The sequence below is a fragment of the Camellia sinensis genome, chromosome 9 (genome assembly GCF_055761805.1).
Source record: "Camellia sinensis isolate YWXY chromosome 9, ASM5576180v1, whole genome shotgun sequence".
Lineage (NCBI taxonomy): Eukaryota > Viridiplantae > Streptophyta > Magnoliopsida > Ericales > Theaceae > Camellia > Camellia sinensis.
The window spans coordinates 158816010-158835589 of record NC_138969.1 but is presented as its reverse complement, the minus strand read 5'-3'; the positions used below and the strand labels follow the sequence as shown (position 1 = coordinate 158835589).

At 37.1% G+C, this 19580-nt stretch overlaps 1 protein-coding gene across 3 annotated transcripts; it reads right to left on the bottom strand.

The window, feature by feature from the left end:
- Nucleotides 1–1267: 1267 nt before the first annotated feature.
- On the bottom strand, nucleotides 1268–15135 carry LOC114274474 (wings apart-like protein 2). 3 transcript variants are annotated; one of them, XM_028216396.2, is made up of 13 exons: nucleotides 14353–15135; nucleotides 11715–11814; nucleotides 10481–10820; nucleotides 9507–9619; nucleotides 8610–8738; nucleotides 8378–8471; nucleotides 8142–8252; nucleotides 6809–7398; nucleotides 6062–6336; nucleotides 5748–5898; nucleotides 4544–4641; nucleotides 4368–4449; nucleotides 1268–1653 (listed from the first exon to the last, which is right to left on the bottom strand). In XM_028216396.2, exons 1-13 carry the CDS (start codon nucleotides 14841–14843, stop codon nucleotides 1570–1572), a joined length of 2658 nt encoding a protein of 885 aa, XP_028072197.2. In that variant the 5' UTR covers nucleotides 14844–15135; the 3' UTR covers nucleotides 1268–1569. The 3 variants fall into 3 exon arrangements, with proteins under 3 accessions (XP_028072197.2, XP_028072196.2, XP_028072198.2); XM_028216395.2 differs by having other exon boundaries at nucleotides 4368–4452; nucleotides 14353–15134; XM_028216397.2 differs by lacking the exon at nucleotides 4368–4449 and having other exon boundaries at nucleotides 14353–15134.
- Nucleotides 15136–19580: the final 4445 nt, after the last annotated feature.

Genomic DNA, 19580 nt, shown 5'->3' with positions numbered 1-19580 from the left:
TTACTAGAAAATGTAATTGGTACACACTTGTATTTTAATAACTTATTTTTTAAAATAAGTGAGAGAGAGTAACTAAAAATGATAACTAAAAGTGATTGTCGACAGCTAAAAATAATTATTCACCAAAAGAATTGGCAACGATGGTGGCTGGAGGACTTTGCTAGTGACGGTGGCAAGATGTAGTAATTGTCAAATGTGATGGCTACTGAAATCGATATAAGTGGTGACAAAATGGGTATAAAGGTAAAAGTGATTGTCGACAGCTAAAAATAATTATTCACCAAAGGAATTGGCAACGATGGTGGCTGGAGGACTTTGCTAGTGACGGTGGCAGGATGTAGTAATTGTCAAATGTGATGGCTACTGAAATCGATATAAGTAGTGACCAGATGGGTATAAAGGTGAATGAATAAAAGTTAATTTTCTAAATAAGTGAAACTAAATTTTTTAAATTGTTTATAATTTTTTGAAAATAAGCATAAACACCTAACAAATTTTTGTTTACAAGTTTTCAAAATTTTTGTTGCCACAAACACATTATTATAAACATAAGTATTGCCACAAGTCCTAAGACTGTATTTAAATAATGAATTTCGATAAGAATCTAAAAAGGAAAAGAAAAGAAATGTGCAAGTAAATGTTGTTACTAATAAATTTGGAATAGATATAATTCTTTATAAGAATGGGTGCCATAAAAAATATAAAAATATATTTTAAAAGCCTAACCATAAGAGATGATCTTAGGTCGTTCGGGCTCTAGAAGAGCTGAAACCTCAAGAATCACCCTTAGGTAGTAATACATAGCATGGCCATTCAAACCATCTGGCAGTAAGTCATAAATTGGCACATAAACAGAGATTCGAACCCACAATCTACACACTTAGTACAATTTTCCGAGGCATGTAAAGTTTGTCCTACCAATCTCGTGTCCAAATAGCTGACTTTGAGGAGAATTGAACTCAAAACTAGGGTCTCAGTGGTTAAATTTCTGTAAACTGTTAATCAGTATCTTAAGACAACGAGTTTGACGCAGGACAGTAATGAAGGGCTAGGCCTAAAGCTAAGAAAACCAATATGAATAACCCAAAGCACAATATGGCCCCCACAGCACACCCCAAAGAATATGGTTCTCAACAATCGTAGACATTGTCCTTGCGTAACATGCATTTTCTCCTCAGCCAAACACCCTTGTAGGGTTGTTCTCAAAAACAAAAGCAAAAGCAAAAACAAAAAAAGCCAGAGACAGGTTAATAGTGGAGAGCTATCATAAAACAATTACAACTTATATTGACAACTCACAAAGAGAATTAGATTTTGGTAGGACTTTCTGTATACAAGCATCGCAGCTGACACCAAATATGGTTGGGGAAAAAAGGCTCGAAAGATAATGTAAATAGCTAAAATATATAATCAAAAAACGTCAATCAGACTAAAAACAGGCCTAGGGTTAGTTTTGACAGTATCACCAGCAAGAAATCCATCTCTCCATTAGGTATAGTGTAACAACACATAGTCAATCCGTGGGAATTTTGAGGCTATACCAATTCTCCTTGTTCTTGTGCTCTCATCTCATGCCATCCTGCATGATTCGATTACTTCAAGCACCGTTGTGTGAGTCTCCGGTTGGATCATGTTTAGTGCCAAATGAAATTCCTGACAGGAAAATCATCACATCACAACTCAAAAGCATCAATATGGATATATATATACATATAGCTTCAGCAATTAAATAATCGGCAATTAAAAAGCTCAACACCTCTCCAAGAACTCCCAGACTGATGATTAATTATGACATACATTTTTGCCAAGATTCATCTAGTTGGTTAAAACATAATGGTTACGAGTGCAATATAATGTGATCATTGATTTTTTAAAAGAACTTGCACCAAACACAAAACAGACTTGTGTCTCATCAAATTTTATTTATTTATTTTTTTGGGGGGGTTACTGTGTGTTCAAGGTGAACAGTGATTAAGAGAGTGATTAGAGATGCAAAACTATGTTAATGGTCCAAAGGATCTAAATTGGCTAGAGAATGAGTCAATAAAAATCTAAGAAAGTTATAGAATGAGTAGTTGGGTGAGGGTGGAGCAAGTGGTTGAAGAAGAAAAGAATGACAGGGCACAAATGGGTAGCATCTCCCCAGGTTTCCAAAAATCATCTTCTTGGACTTTGGGAAATGAATCCTATTTATAGGTTTTTCCTTGGCACCAAAGGATACCAAGTGGCCAAATAAAGTGAGAATATGTGTCCCTGAGAATCACATGGAATATTCTGCCTTAGACCACCAGGCTAAAAATGCCACGTGTCCCTCTGCATGTGCTATGTACTATCTGTTTGGCACAGATGCCTCAGCAAGTGCACTTGCAGCAGTAGTATTTGCCGCTGCAACTTGCCTCCTCAGCTTGAACCTCAACAAGTGCACTTGTGGCAGTAGTATTTGCCGTTGCACTTGCCTTCTCAATTCAGCTTAGCCAAGACATGCATTCTCAGGATTTCATAGACTGCTATTAGCTATATTCATGTTCACCTCAGTGACACCTCCACCCTTAGCTACCTAACCACAAACTCCCTAACTTCTCGGGGCGAAGGCCACAGCTAAGCCTACTATCAATCATGTTGTGCCTTAATACCAAGCCCAAGGGAGCTTTCTTGGTCCTCCATGTGCAACCAAGGCAGGTCCATGACCTAGGTAAATAGGAAGGGAGTCTCTTGCTCTCAGGCTACCCTGCTCCCATCTTCGCGGGGTCGCTGGGGTATACTGGTATCTCTGGGCCTGCTATCAATTCCAACCAATAAGCTTTGGGCATGCTATCAATACCAATCTAGTGAGCTTCGGGGCCTGCTATCAACGCCGACCTAATGATGACTTTGCGGGCCTCAGTGTTATCAGAGGTGAGCCTAAGCGCTCGGCTAAGCGCTAAGCGAGGCGAGGCGAGGCGAGGCTGTAGCGCTTCAAGCACACTGAGGCGAGGCGAGGCGAAATGGTGAGGCGATGAAGAAGCGCATGAAGCGAGAGGTGAAATGAAGCGACGCTTCACCAGATTTTTGCCTGATTTCAGTTCGAATCATCTGGGCCCTTAATTTGGATGACTTTTGTGCAACTTACGGGCATGCGTTGCACTTTATAATTGCTTTCTACTAAATAAGAAATCGAAACCCTAAGTCGACTTTGTTCGTTGACATTGAAGGGCATACCCAAAGTCGACTTCACCTGGGTCTTCTTCTTCTTTCTTCGGACGTCGTTCCAGTCGACTTCACCTGGTGAGTTCCTTCTTCTTCCTTTCTTCCCTTCGACTTCACCTGGGTCTTCTTTTCTTCGACTTGAAGAACACTGTCGACCCCCCCCCCTCTTTCTTCCCCTCTGTTCTTCCTTTGTTCATTTTGTCCTTCCATTTGAAGAACACTGTCGAACCCCCCCCCCAATTTTTTCCTAGTTATTTTAATTCAATTAATTATTTTTCTGTGTTATTTTTTTCCATTAGAATTTTTTTTCAATTAATTCAATTAATTTCCTGTGTTAAAATTAATTCAATTATTTTTAAAAATTATTTTTTAATTCTCAAAAATTAATTTTTAAAATTAATTCAATTATTTTAAAATTAATTTTTTTTCAATTAATTCAATTTTTTTTTCTGTGTTAAAATTTCAATTAATTTTCTAGTTATTTTAATTCAATTAATTTGTTTAATTTCAATTATTTTGCTAAAAAAATTTCAATTAATTTTGCTGAAAATTTTTAATTATGTTGCTAAAAAAATTTCAATTAATGTTCCTGGTTATTTTAATTTCCTGGTTCTTGAAAATATTTATATTTTTGTCTATATCATTTATTTTTAAAAAATATCCTTTCTGGTCGTCTCAAATCGATGAAGCCCTTGCCTCGCCTTATCGCCTCGCGCTTAGGCATTAGGAGACCTTGTCGCATCGGTTCGCTTTTCGCCTTAAAAAAACACTAGCGGGCCTGCTATCAGCGCCAAGCATTAGCCTCTTACTTGTGGAGAGGAAACTTCTCTCAAAAGCTACTATCACCTTGGCGGAGTGTTCCTTCTGCAAGTTAGTTACGACGGTTGTAGTTGCTGAGATGGCAACGCCGACAAAGTACCTCCGTAACTTGACTTAGACATTTTTCTTCATGGAGCTTGTTCGACCCTTTGGCGGGTCAGACGTGTTCCGACCTACTATTGGCCCAATTCCCTTAGGCTTTAGCCCAGACTCCTTTAATCATTCCCAATTGCCTAATAAGGGCGGACTCCATACTTAGGTCTATACTTAATTTTGACCTTAATTTCTAACCCTCGACACTGTGCCACTGATTTGAGATTTTCCCAATATTTTTTCATAAATCTAGATTATCAGATACATACCACAAATCTCTCCAACACAGGTACAAGAATTGTCAGTTTGTGATCTGGGAGGCAGTCGGCAATAGCATTACGTATGCTCTTGCTGCTAGAGGCAAAACAAGAGAAATTTTATTAAAAAAATACACAGAGAAACTTATTGTCTCTGATAGTAAAAATACTTAAGTAAGTGCACAAACCTCTCAGTTGAAAGGAATGCAAGAAGAAGGGCTGCATAAGCTTCTACAATCATTTTCTCGGCTTCTTTCTCTCCCTGCAGCACAACTGCCTCATCATCCTGCACAATGCGAGATAATTTGGATTCAAAACATCTTGTATAACCAAATTTTACAGATTTTCCATGGTGAAAACCAACCCAATAGAGAATGCACACATCCAACAATGGAATTTCTTACCCTGAAAAATAATTGTATAGGCAAAGATCATTCACCAATAAGTATTTATGATGAAGGCTTCATTTTAAAGCAGAAACTTAGGAGATCAGGTATTGTGAGCTGAAAAACTAAGAATTCTTTAGAAGTTATTTACATTTGTTGCCTCAGCCAAGTACAATGTTGATCAAAGATATGTGGCAACTCAAAGATATAAAATGAGAAGTAGGATGTGGATTATCATCTCTTCATTTCTCTTCTAAACTTAAAATTTATTGACCTTTTTTCATATATTGCAAGGTGAAGACACCACAGCCATTAATATAAACTTATTGACCTCTCAGAGCCTGAACCACATCTTTAACAACAGAACCTACAAAAAATTCATTTGGCTGTTCAGAGTCTACATACTGCAGCATAGGTCCTTAGAACCATGGTTGTTTTATCTTATGATTAACGATTCGATTCATACGATACATGTTTTAACCAAAATGATTTGACTCGTGCTGTTAAATCTTAAATTGAGTGAATCGTACGATTCAACTGCGATTTATTGCACTTCTATTTTGTTTGGATAATGCATGAAACGATGTCTTTTTCGCAAATTAAAGATCAATTAATCATATTGATATACATGCTTTTATATGTATATACATATATGCAACATAAATAATATTGATATATTTCATCTCAAACACAATTTGTGTATTTTTATATGTATATATACAATTATATATTATACTAAATATGAATCTTACAATTCACAACTAGATACTATTCATGATTCACTATTTGAGATGTGATTTAACAACAATGCTTAGAAAAAGAAAAATCAATTTAGCTCAGTTAATGAAAGTTGATTATTTCACTTTCTTGGGGACCAAAATACGAGGTTCAGACTTTAATGTCATTTTCATTTCCTTTAATTTTTAACCAACCTAAACAAATAAAAGAAACAAAAAAGGTGAAGTAAAATAACACAGAAATTGCATAACAAGAATAGTTTACTTACCCAGGACAGGACCTTTCCTTCCCCAATTGCCTCACCTGCCCCTTGGTTGGCCAAAAAGATGGAACATAGTAATGGAATCACATCTCGATGCTTTTCTTCTTCTAGCCCTTCCACACTTGGCAATGAAACACTCACTGCTGCAAGCAGAGATCTACAGCAAACCATACAAGATGATTTAATGAGTTGAAAACATGAAATTAACTTTATATGTACCAAAAGTCAATTTTTATTTTTATTTATATATATATCCTCAAAATCCGCAATTTCATGCAACAAAATGTAGGCTAGAAAATATACTACAAAAAACAATTTACCTGTTGTAACCATCTTTCTCTACCAGGTTGACAAGCAAGCCCAAAATGGCAACAAGAAAATCTAATTCTTGATCAGAGAGGTAACTCTTAATCTGATGGTCAACCTCGAGACTTGACATGGACAAGGAATTCTCTCTTATCTCACTGAAGGGAGGCAAAGATAAACTGAATGATGGAAAGTGGCCAGCAATTAATGAAGACAAAGTTTCCAGTCCTCCACAGGCAGCAATTTGCTGACAACCCACAGGGTTGTCATTCGTTAAGTTCATTAGGACCTGCCATAAAGAGGATAATATAAATTTCGAAAACTCTGAAGACTTCATCAAGTGTTTGCACATGCATCACGTGAATCAGAACCAAACTTCTTCAAAAAATACATGAACCCTCCAACAAAGAAAGCCAGACAACATATTAAATAACTTTCTAATGGGTTGTGTAATGTCATATTTCCATTATACAAGCCAACAAATCAACTATGGGCATTAGTGAACCCAACAATCATATTGCAGAGGAAATCACAGGAGGCACTTGTCTACAAGACCCTTATCTTATAATGCAAGAAGATGGAACCCTTGTCCACCACTTGATAGGTAGCATGTAAACATTAATGAAGAGTAAAAACTAGGATCACCAAGATGTGAGATTAGACAAACCCCATCTTCACTCCATTGCACACAAAGTTAAGAAGAAAAAGGAAGATTGTTAACAAGTAACAGTAGACAAATTCTAGAAGATTATGTGAAGTACCTTCACAGCTGTAAGCAGGCAGTCTGCAAGAAGGTTGAATTTTTCTTCATCAATAGCGGATGAACAAGAGACATCCGAACGATGATTTGCCTGGTTACTTGACTCTTGCTGGCTTAACATCGGTTGAGATTGACACCCCTCTTCATTTTCTCTATATGTTGCTCTGCTGTTTCCAGTTTCAGTAACTCCCGGTCTCCCAGATAGTAATTCCCACTTACAGGGCTCAAATTCATCTTCATGAAAAGCAAAAAGATCCTGATTGTCTTCTAGAAGTTCAAACTTGGTGTCTTCAGCAACCTTGCATCTCTTTCCAAGACCGAAGTTCATTCTTGAACCATAAACGTTAACAGGCATTCCACTACATGAACTCCTTGATGTTCCACTGCATGAGCCGGAAGTGGAAGAATTGACTCTAATCTTCAACAAGCAAGTATCAGCTGAAGATGTAGAGGTTGTTTCAGAAGTTGATCTAGAAATTCCTGAGTGGGCAGCAGACAACCATCGACTGTTCTGAGATATAATGAAGCTCTTCTGAGAAGACGTCCACTCTGTGCTAGAAGAACTGATGGATATAATCTCATCACTGTCAACTGCCGATTTAAAAAGAAAATCATAAAACTAACTCGGTAACATAGTATTCAAGAAAAATTAGCAAGTCACAACATTTTATGCTGTTGCTAGCCAGAATTGCATTCGAATAAACATAAACTACTTCAAATCAGAAGTTCAATTTTAACAGATGGTTTGCACCATATACAAAGACTTTCCACAATTACAAGAATGAGCTACATAGTGGGTGTTGGGAAGTGGTTTTTTTTTGTAGGTTTTTTTAGTTGTAGGATATTATTGGAGAAAAAAAAAATTGTGTTTGGGAAGATAGTTGGGTTTTTTTGTGGTTGGATGTGATGTTTGTGAGAGAAAGTGAAATGATTATGGGGTTTGATGTGATATTTTGTTTGGATTTGTTTTTTTTTATTTTTCAACCAATTTGCCTTTTAGTGAAAAAAAACCAAAAAGCTATGTTTCCATACGCGGTACTTAACACAGGCATCCCCTCTCTCTCTCTCTGTGGTTTGGTAATGGCCATTTTATTCCTTTGAACTTTATCTTGACCCAATACAGATACAATAATAGGACAACAGGGTGCTGTAACCTTCAAGTTACATCAGACTTTCTAGTCCAATCCAGAGATCATGATCACATTCTGAAGTACTCATGTTGCTGTCACATATCTCTTTGCAATTCTATATACTTGCTTTTGCAGAGTAGTTTGTAATAAATCTTCTTTAGGGGAAAAGAAAAGCAGAAAGTACATTGCGATGTCGTAGCATACCTTTATGGCCTGCCAATAAAGGCATTTCAGAAGCATGATCAGCCCCATTAGAAATATTACAGAACTCTTCATCATCTGAATTGCCCAAAGAGCTTTTGGATAAAGAAAGACCTGGACATTAATGCCACAAATCATTAAAATACAAGATAAAATAAATTAAACAAGATATGAATTAATGCATGCAACATTATTGTCATACATAAGGGACAAAAATAACATCTAGCACCATTATATACCTGAGAGAATCTTTATGACACTAATAATGAGTTTTGTGAAAGATCGAGGAGAGCCCTGATGGTCGAAGCTCCCTTTCATTTCAAGCAAATGCCTCTACCACAAAAATAAAACCAAAAGTAAAACAACTGATAATTCAATCATCAACAGCCAGTTAACTTAATCACAACTTAGTCTTTATGTGTGCCTCTTCTTTTTTTTTTCTTTTTTTTTTTCCCCTTATGTTCAGTTTACCTGATTGTCCTGACTAAGGAATGTTGCATTCTCCATGATCTTCAAACATTTTAAAAGCAGCACCAGACTTTCTAGATCTACATTGTCTTTTAACTTCTTATATGAGAAGGAACTTTGATCTAACCACCTCTGCAAGATCCATCAACCGTCACAAAATCCACAAAAAACACTAAAAGAGATTTTATAGGATTTCCAAGCATGGCCCCCAAAAAAAACAACTTTTTCATCTTGCCCAAGAAATACTGATTTCAATCTGGTAAAGGCAAACAATGGGATCATGGTACACATGCTTGTCGCGATGCGCGCAGAATCATGGAAAACAAAAACTACAGAAAATAGATCATCAGGACCTCATAGTTAACTTTTTCTTTCAGTTATTGAAGAATGAACTTTTGGATACCAAAACAACAAATATCTGTCAAGGAAAAAATAACAAAATTTAGCAATCATATGAAGTTAAGCACAGGAGCAGGGTTGCACACAGTTACACGGCGACATTAGCACCACCTCGGTCAAACTAAGAATTTATAAATTATAACTATCAGAACAAACATTTTGGTAAAGCAATCTCATCACAGTAAAAGCAAATTATCATTATTATGTTTCTACCGCTCTAAGACATGCACATTCGAATACTGAATCACCATTCTCGACCTATATTAACTAGAGGAAGATTTATCATTAAGGGTAACTGCTTTATGACCTCCCAGGTTAAATACAGAAACATAATTCTCAACATATATTAGCAAGAGAAAGAAGTTGAAAATCCTATAAATTTTTCCACTGAGTTAATGTTTCATCATCTCTCAGTTTTAATCATTCATTTAAGCTGTTTCAGTTCTAAATTCTAATACTATAACATAGAAAACAAGGTCCAACAGCAATACAGGCTACCACCTCCATAATGGAATGACAATTTCGGGCAACCTCAAAGACCACATCAAGTCCTCCAAACTCTCGTAACTTTTCCTTGAAGTTGCCTCCAGTCTTCCTTACAGTACCAGAGGCATCTGAATAAATACAAACCAAAAAGAAAAATCACAGCAAAAGACAATCAGACAACGACAAGGAATGGCAAATCAAGAATATCACGGAAATAAAAGCTATGTTAATTTAGCCAAAACACTGGATATTCCAGTTTCAAAAGTATAAAGTTCTTTAAATTTTCAGTCAAATAAGTTGGGTTTTAATCTAGAAGATCACAGCCAATTTTATATGCATAATCTAACCATCTGCTACATTCAAACAATTATGTAACACATAAAACAAAATTAAAAAGTCAAGTCAACAAGAAAACCATAAGAACACATCAATTAGGCAACAACTCAAGCAATTCTGAATTTGTGATCAAACATACTCAAGGGTAGAAATTAACCGTTCTCATTTAAAATGAATGTTTTAATTGGATCATTAAGGGAGGGAGGGAGTTTAAACAAGTTCCAGCAAAACTAACAATAATTTGCAATGCACAAGCACTTATGCCTGCTGAAAGCATTCAATTTAGGAGTATCCTAGGGATACTACAAAATGCCGACATAGGAAGGGAGAGAGACAAATGGAATATAAGAAGATTGCTTAAGATCTCCAATTAGAATGAAAAAAGTAATATATATATATAGCAGAACCAGGGACGAGCAAACAACATAAAGCATAAAGGAAATGCTATCTCAACATATGGAATTTATAGGAAAACCGTGGGTGGTCTTGCTGGGTAGTCAAAACAATCCCACAACTTTACACCATTAGATGGTGAATATGAATTCATGGCCAAAATACTTATCTTCACACAATTTGATCAATCAATCCCATCATAAAAAAAATGACAAAGAACAACCAAATCCATAGAGGATTCACTTGATGTACAGGACTACCTTCAAGAGAAATGGTAGATAAGCAAGCTTTCTCCATTGCCAACAAAGCTATCCACTTTGGGCTTAACTCTGGCTTCCTCACTGCATTATCATTTCCCTTACTTGACTTCATTTCCTTACAACTTACAAGAATTTCCTGAACTTTAACCATAATTGCAGAGGAGGTCAAATCTATTTCCTTATTGGTGTCTTGTACAATATTAACATCCTTACGTAATGCCAGAAGCTTACAGCCAATAGTTGATGTCTCGTCTTTAGTAACACCAGAGGTGAGTGGCTTCAACAATTTTATCATAAAACGGATGCAACTTGGAGAATCCAAAAGGTGATCATCTTGACCCTGTAATAGTGAAATTTGAAAAGCTCAAGGCTCTTACGGTGACAACAAAACGTGCAGATCAATCCAAGCAAACAGATAAACAAAATTGTTGAACACCAGAGGTGAGTGGCTTCAACAATTTTATCAGAAAACGGATGCAACTTGGAGAATCCAAAAGGTGATCATCTTGACCCTGTATTAGTGAAATTTGAAAAGCTCAAGGCTCTTACGGTGATAACAAAACATGCAGATAAATCCAAGCAAACAGATAAACAAAAATACATGAAAGTGGACTCAAATTAAGATTTTTTTAGAAGTAGAAAAAGAAATTGAATTAAATACATATGCAATCATGCACGCATATTGCTTGAAAATAGATTGATTCCATGCAAATGTGTACTTGGCAAGTTGGCAACTACTTGAAATTTTTTAAGACAATTATGTAACTTGAAGAAAGAGAAAAGATTGTGGCTTCAACACTCCATAATATCATCAAGTTGTCTAACTATATAGTCTCTTAAAAGTGTGAACAAGTGAAACAGAGAGGTAGGCAAGCACATTTGATGCATAATATCATCAACTTGTCTAACTATATAGTCTCTGGAAAATGTGAAACCTATCCCGAGCACTGTCAGTTCAAAGAAAAATCACTAAAATGCACTATCATGGATATCACACATTATAAATAGTTTTGAGTAGTTCTGAGTCTTTGACAGCATCAAAACACCCTAAAGCTTCTTGTCCACAGCCTAAGTACACAGTTTCAAAAGAATGGAAGGCCTTTAATTATGCTTATGCATAAAGCACTCTTTATTAACAGGTTAACTTCTTCACATCAAAAACTAAGGGCAAACGCTGACATTGCTCTCCATTCTAAAAGTATAGCAATTCAAGAGCAGATTGTCAATAGCTTACATCGCTAGTCAAAATGTAGAAGAGAGCAGCAGCAGCCAAATTGCTAGGCGAGTCATCAAAGCTGAGTCCCAAAACAGCATCAATTACTGTTTTTGCCATCCTGAAAGAAGATGTGAAGCTAAGGCACATAGCAGCAAACAAAGCAAAATAGTTCTATCTTTACTACTATCTATGAAGCACGGATACTTCAAATAGGGTGACGTATCCGTATCGGATACCAATACTCCTTGGATACGTATCGGATACTTATTAAAAGTATCGGATACTTCTTAATTATTTTTTCATTAATTTTGGAGTATCGGATACTTAATTTTGAAGTATCGAATACTCCAAGTCATGTTTACTTGTTTTATGAAATTAGAATTGTAACATTTCTTACATATAGTAATATAATATAATATAATTGCAAGTATAAATATAAGAATATTTTTCTAATACTTTGTTAAGTTCTTCAATAAGAAGAGCATAGTGAGTTAAATAATAGAATTTATCAAATTGATGTATCCTAATTATTTCATGCATGTCCCCTATAACTATATAGAAAGTAAAAATTAACAAGAGAATATAACAATGGTAAAATTAAATATCAATAAATAAATAAACAAATAAACTTGAATACAATATTTTTCACTAGTGTCAAAGGAAAAAGCATAGGCACAAGTAGTGAATTGTTCTATTATTGTAATATAAATATATTAAACTTGATATTGAAATGAAATATTTGCAAGACCTATTAAAAATTTAAAAAGTAAACAAGCTACTAGCTTAAATTAATACAAAATTCTTAAAGGTTAGTATTTTGCATTATAAAATTATATTGTGGTTTCTCAATGTTCTTTAGCTTATGTATAACTCACTATTAATAATTTTAAAAAATATATTTTTCACAAACGTATCCTAACGGTACTGGTATCCTATTTTTTTAGGTTTTGTCGTATCGCCGTATCCGTATCGTGTCGTATCCGTATCTCGTATCCGTATCTATGCTTCCTAAACTACTATAATAAGGCAACACCGTATTTTGGTGAAATTCAAATTCGAAGTTGTCTCACAAAATTTTATGTCAAAAATACACCCAAAATATGCGACAACTACACATCACTATACGTTCAAGCAATTATAGGTAACTATGTCAATCCGAAGTGCATGAATCACCTCAATGTTTAGAACAACAGTTTATTTTCCTTTACTCACAACACATCTCTGGATTTCAAATATTCTTGACAGTTATCCTTAGATAAAAATAACTATAATGTTACAAAACTAACCATCAATAGCTTGTAGTTGAGTTGGTACAAACACAATGTTTATCTATTACATCTTAGGTTCAAACCTGGCCAAGCCTCAAATACTATTTCCAAGACCGACCTAATAAAAAGTGACCTAAAATTTCAGCCTAGCCCGAGCTTACACACTTAAATATCATTCCCACACCCTTAAAAAAGCAATTGGATTGGATGGGTTGGGTGAGTTACTGGGCCGGTGCCCAACCCTACCTTATAGTTTTTATTTCCTATACCAATCAAGAAACACTTCACAGTTTTTTCTTATTTTTTCTCGCACACTTTCTTACCTTTTCTCATACATGTGTACACTGATGTGAGTGCCATTCTTCAGGTAGAACAATATAGAATACATACTGATTTCATATCTACACATACAAATATATGGTCTATGAAGAAACTAAATCCAGTTGTATACTACCATGATAACAATCCCCCACCTTAACCTCTTGTCTAGTGCATTGTTCCAAAGAGCACAATCTCATTGTCTTGACAGATCAAGAGGCAAGAATGTTTAAAATCAGATAACCAAATCATTTTTGTGGACTACATCAAATTCTAATGGAAATTTCTCTAGGGTAGGATATGTTTTTGCACCATCTACCCATTAACCGAATGGTACCATAAAGTACTAACATCATAACACGGCTGAGAAAATGGAAGAGAGTGATAGAAGAGAGTGATAAAAGCTACATAATCTGAGATTCTCTGCACCTTCATATGCTATTATGACATAAGAAGCTTGATTATAATAGTCAATAGTACAATCATGAAATGATTTATGCATGCCACTGTTCAAGACATTAAAATCACTTGCTTAATTAATTGCATTCAAAAAAAAAAAAAAGATTCTCAACTCTCAACTTGAAATAAGAGCAATAGTACTATCCATATCCTTCGGTAACTAGCCAAGACTTGCAACCGGGTGTGTCAATGGGTAAAAGATGTGGAAAATGAAATTTTCTTGCCAACACATGCAATTTCCAACATACCAAAACTCTGGCGCACAACCAAGCAGAGAAGAAAATGATATGTACATTGACCAATTTCCTTTATACAATTTCACACAAACAGCACTCTCTCTCTCTCTCATGCCACTGTTCAAGACAATGGAATCACTTGCTTGATTGCATTCAAAAAACAAAAATATCTCAAATCTCAACTTGAAATAAGAGCAGTAGTACCATCCATATCCGAATAATTACTACTTAGTGTAATTGACAAAATTAAGTACTGAAGGTGGATAGTAAATGTGTACATAAAACATAGATGGGTTTTCAGTGAATTGCAAATTATAACATTCTAATACAAACACAATACTTTGTTTTTTCAATTTTAAAATGAATTTCGTATACCCATGTGTTCTCAGAAGCCGCCGCCGCTGCGCTGTACAGCAAATCGACAACAGAGACAACAAACACGCCCTTCGAATCCGAGCCGGTTGAGCCTTCCTCAACCCATCCAAAGCAAAATTGACCTCGTCCACATGCTCCATCATCTCCCCACACTCCTGAGTCTCCATCAATGTCGCCGCCGAAACCCATTTCCCCATTTTCTCTTTCTTCCCATTCCTCCTCGCCTTCTTCAATTTTCGAAAATCCCCATCTCTGTGCTCCGAATCACCGACTACAATTGCCAATTGAGGAGGTTCTTGAGACGAATTGGAGAAGTAGGGTTCGGAATCGAAGGACCAGTGAGAGGAATCTTGGGAAGAGAAGGCAAAACTGTAAATGTCATTGCCTTGAGGGTTTTCTTGGTAAAACGAAGAATCTGGATCGTCGAAAGGTGAGGCAGAGTGGGGTCTCGTGAAGCTCCGATTCCGACGACCGTACGTTCTAACGATCATGTTGTGATATTCAAATCTCTCTCATATGCCGATATATATATATATAGAGAGAGAGAGAGAGAGGGATGGGGATTTTAGAAGAATAAATTGGAGAACTGAGAGTAATTTTGAAATGTGAAGGTTGTTGATGAACTTGATAGCTCTGATTTGAAGATTTGAATGAAGATCTTGAGATGTGTGAGTCTGTGAAGCTCTCCAAAGTACGGTGAGAAAGAGGGTTTGAGGTTTACGTTGTTCTACTACAATGGCTTGGGCTATTCTATTTTAAATTTGAATTTCACGGCGATGTTTAAATTTGGGTGTTTTGGCATGGTTTTTAAGTCACTTTTTTAGGTCGGTGACAAAAGTTAGGGTCTGTTTGGTAACGTTTACGTTTTCAGTTTATATTAACAAAAATTTTATAAATTGGTTTTTGTTTATTTTTAGAAAAACATAAACTACAAACGCGTTTGGTAATTGACAAAATGTTTAAAAAAATTTAAAAATATAAAAAATAGTGAGAAATAGCAAGTGGTGGCAAGTGGTGGCGGAAGACGGTGGTAGAAAGTGGTGACGGTGGGTAGTGGGTAGCGGGTGGGTAGTGGTGGTGGGGGGTGGGTGACGGTGGCGGGTGGCAGGAGGAGGTGGTGGTGGTGGTGGTGGTGGTGGTGGTGGCAGATAGTGGGTAGTGGTGGCAGGTGGGTGGCGGATAGCGGGTGGTGGTGGGTAGTGGGTGGGTGACGGTGGCGAGTGGTGGGTGGTAGCGAGTGGGTGGTGGTGGTGGTGGTAGTGGTGGCGGGTGGTGGTGGCAGGTGGGTAGCGGATGGGGGTGGTGGTGGTAGGTGGTGGCGGGTGGGTGGCGAGTGGGTGGGTGACGGTGGCAGGTGGGTGGCGGATGGCGGGTGGTGGTGGGTGAGTGGGTGACGGTGGTGGGTGGTAGCGAGTGGGTGGTGGTGGCAGGTGGGTGACGGTGGGTGGTGGGTGATGGTAGTGGTGGTGGTGGGTGGTGGTGGCGGGTGGGTGATGGTGATGGGTGGATGGTGGTGGCAGGTGGGTGGTGAGTAGTGGTGGCAAGTAGGTGGCAGGTGGTGGGTGGATGGCAGGTGGGTGGTGGTAGTGGTGGTGGTGGTGGTGGTGGTTGCGAGGGGTGGATGGTGGTAGCGAGTGGGTGGCAGGTAGGTGGTGGGTGGGTGGTGGGTGGTGGCGGGTGGTGGTGGCAGATGGGTGGTGAGTGGTGGTGGTAGGTGGTGGTGGGGGGTGGGTGGTGGTGGCAGGTGGTGGTGGGGGATGGGTGGTGGTGGCGAAAGACGGTGGTGGAAAATGGTAGCGGGTGGTAGCTAGTGTTGGATGGTAGAAAAAAAAAGGGCAAATTACATATACACCCCTCCAGGTTTGACAAAATTACAGATACCCCCCTGAGGTTTGAGAAATTACGAATTCCCCCCTGAATGCTATATTTGCATAAGAAATTAGGGGGTAATTTGTTATAAAATATAAACCTCAGGGGGTAAATTGTTATGAAAATACAAACCTCAGGGGGCGGGATGTAATTTCCGAAACCTCAGGGGGGTATCTGTAATTTTGTCAAACCTGGAGGGGTGTATATGTAATTTGCCCAAAAAAAAAAAAAAAAACTCAAAACTCAAAACAAAAACATATTTTTTGTGTTTTCATTTTTTGGCCAAATTTATAAACTGAGACCACTGATTTATAAATCAAAAATTTTACCAAACAAGTTTTTATTTGAGTTTTTTAAATATTTGTAAATATAAACAGAAAACTGAAAACGTAAGTGTTACCAAACGGCACCTAAAAGTTCATTTTTTTTTGTCGTTTTTTTCATTTGAAAAGTTAGTTTTTAGTCAATGATGAAATTATAATTCTATCTCCCATAGATTAAAATGTGTTATATGGATAAAGTAAATATTTTAAATAAATAAAAATAGTTTGGTCATTTTATTGTGATATGACATCATAAATAAATATTAATAAAAAAAATCAAAAATAACTATTTACCAACTTTCTAAATTATTTGTCTAAAAAAACCAAAAGCTATTAGTTAAAAGCCAAAAAGTCACTTTTAAGCATCTTTCCAAAACAAGCATTTGTGTGACTCATCATTCCTAAGTCACTCCCAGTTACCGGTTACCGGTTGCTCCGAGCCTCGGACCATGGCTACAGTGTTTAGAATATTTTTTGTTAGAGCAATGCTGGGTGTCCCCAAAAGGAAGTTGGCTCAAATGTTCCGAATTTTACCTTGTTGGTCGTCCAGCCGGACATTTGACCCATCGTCCAGCGAGGAGGCTGACAGCCGCGGTCGATAATAGTGACAACCGCGGTAGTGTGACAACCCTCACCTCTGATTAGCGTTAATTCGTAATTTAGCACAACAAGTAAATGATTACAATGAAATCCCAAATTGATTACGTGAGTGTATTGTTTTAATTGCATCCTTATCTGTTTGATGTAGAGAAAGACCTGTTCATGTTTTGATTTCAATTTGCGAATTGACAGCCTTATCGGCAACCGATTCAGAAATTGACTGGATTTATATGCTAATTAAGAATTATAGAATTTTATGGTAAGTTTAATTGAAATTCAATTGGGAATGATTAAATTAGAGCAAATAATGCTAAATTACTTTAGCTAGAGTTATTTACACATTTGCCATTGGGTGGGCTACCTTCATGACCATTGTTTTAGTCTTAATTCATGTATGTTTGACACATCATCTATCTTCCACCTCCTTGTGCTAAACCGTGAGCGAGAGGGAGAATAGGAAGGAATTGGATTCAACTAGGTAATTGCTTGGAATTGAGAGGAGTTGAGGGAATCTTTGGAGACTAGTTCATCTAGCTCAAGATTTATAGTGTCTTAAGCCCAATTGAACATCTAAGGTAAGGAGTCAAGTCCCTAATCTTGAATTTAAGTTAAATCATTTTGAATTTTAGTGGATTGACCTATGAATTAAGGGAGTTTAGCTTAAGAGGTATTAATTCATGCATGCATGCTCATATCATTGAAGTTGAGGTTTGTTTTCATGAAATTTCCTCATACATGTCCACGTTATGGCTGTAATCTAGGAATTCATCAAGTTTTAGAGTAAGATTCCTCTTGTGATCATGTGTTGGGAGCTTTGAATTCGAATGAGTGCATGCATGGCATAATTAAACCATGTTCTTGGATTTTGAGTTGGGAATTGGTACAATTGGCATACTTTTGGGCTTTGATTTTATGAAATGATCTTTCAAACATGTTGTATTATGAGTTTTTATGTGTTTTCCATAAAATTTGGCTCAAGAGGATGTGTTTTGGAATGTTTGGTTCATGGTTTGAAGCATGGGAGCAAATCTGGAAAATCCAGAATTTGGCTTCCTCGCTCGAGCGACTACCTTTGTTTTCAGACTTTCGCTCGAGCAACGGAATGCTGGCTTGAGCGTAAATTGCACGCTCTCAGGTTTTTGCGTGTGCAGACACACACTCGAGCGACGAGACCTACGCTTCAGCGAGGAACTGTGTCTCACGCTCGAGCGAGCATCGAGCAGAGAATTTCAGCAACCAGTACTTTTCACCTTTTTTTGCAGATTGCTCAAGCGAGAGAGTCTACGCTCGAGCGACCTCTCTCATTCAGTAAGCTCGCTCGAGCGAACAAGTTTACACTCGAGCGAGACCCCTGTTTTCAACAAGTTTTGAAAAATGTTTTTAAGTACATTTTTGCATCCTCATTCCATCCTAGGCATTCCTACGCCATGTTTAAGGCATCATAATGAGGATAATGTTATAAAACCACACCAAATCAAGTTAGGGGCTAAGTTATTAATCCCGAGTGTGTAATTTAGTGTGTGTTCGTTCTGCAACTGTGTAGGTCTGGCACTCAAGGACCCTGATTAGCCTGCTTATAGCCCAGTAATCTGTGAGTAACAATGTTGTAAAGATATGTTCAATTATAATTGTTTTCTGAACGATTGACTATACTGCTTTCTGAAGTGACATTGTTTATTGAATGAATGTTTGTCTTATTTTATGAACTGTACTGCTTTCTGAAGTGACATTGTTTACTGAATGAATGTTTGTCCTATTTTATGAACTGTACTCGTGGCATCCATAGCAACTTACTGTTACTGTTACTGCTACTGTACTGTTACTGTTACTGTTACCGTTACTTCTACTTTTATAGAGATTTCTGTTAGTTCCAATGTTTGGAACTACTACTGTTTACTGTTTCGATGGCCATCAACTAACTGTTCGGTTTATTCAGACCTACTGTACTGTTTTACTATTGGATGTACCACGTATAACTGCTATGATTTATAAATGACTGATATGACATGAAATATGTGGCACCAATTAAATGACTGATCTACTGATGTAAATGACTGTTTCAAATACTGAAAGGACATTCATTCTAAAACCCCTTTACACATGTGTTATTCACTGGGCTTTAGCTCAAAGTTTATATATGTATGTAGGTAGCCAGGCACCGGACCGAAGCTAGAAGCGTCGAATTAAGCTCATGTTTTGTCAAGCCAACCATTGTGCCTCACTTCGGGGCTCCGAGTCTGCTCGAGTCAAAGCTGTTTTGGAGTGTTTCAGATTCACCCTTTTTGTCTCTACTAATGTATGAATGTTTAAGACTTGATTGTACAGTTATGGTAAGAGGAATAGGTCCCTAACCTATATGCTACGTTGTATATGTGTTTTGATATGTATATGGCTTTGAAGGTAGTTGCCCATAAAAGTCTTTTTTTTTTCATTCAG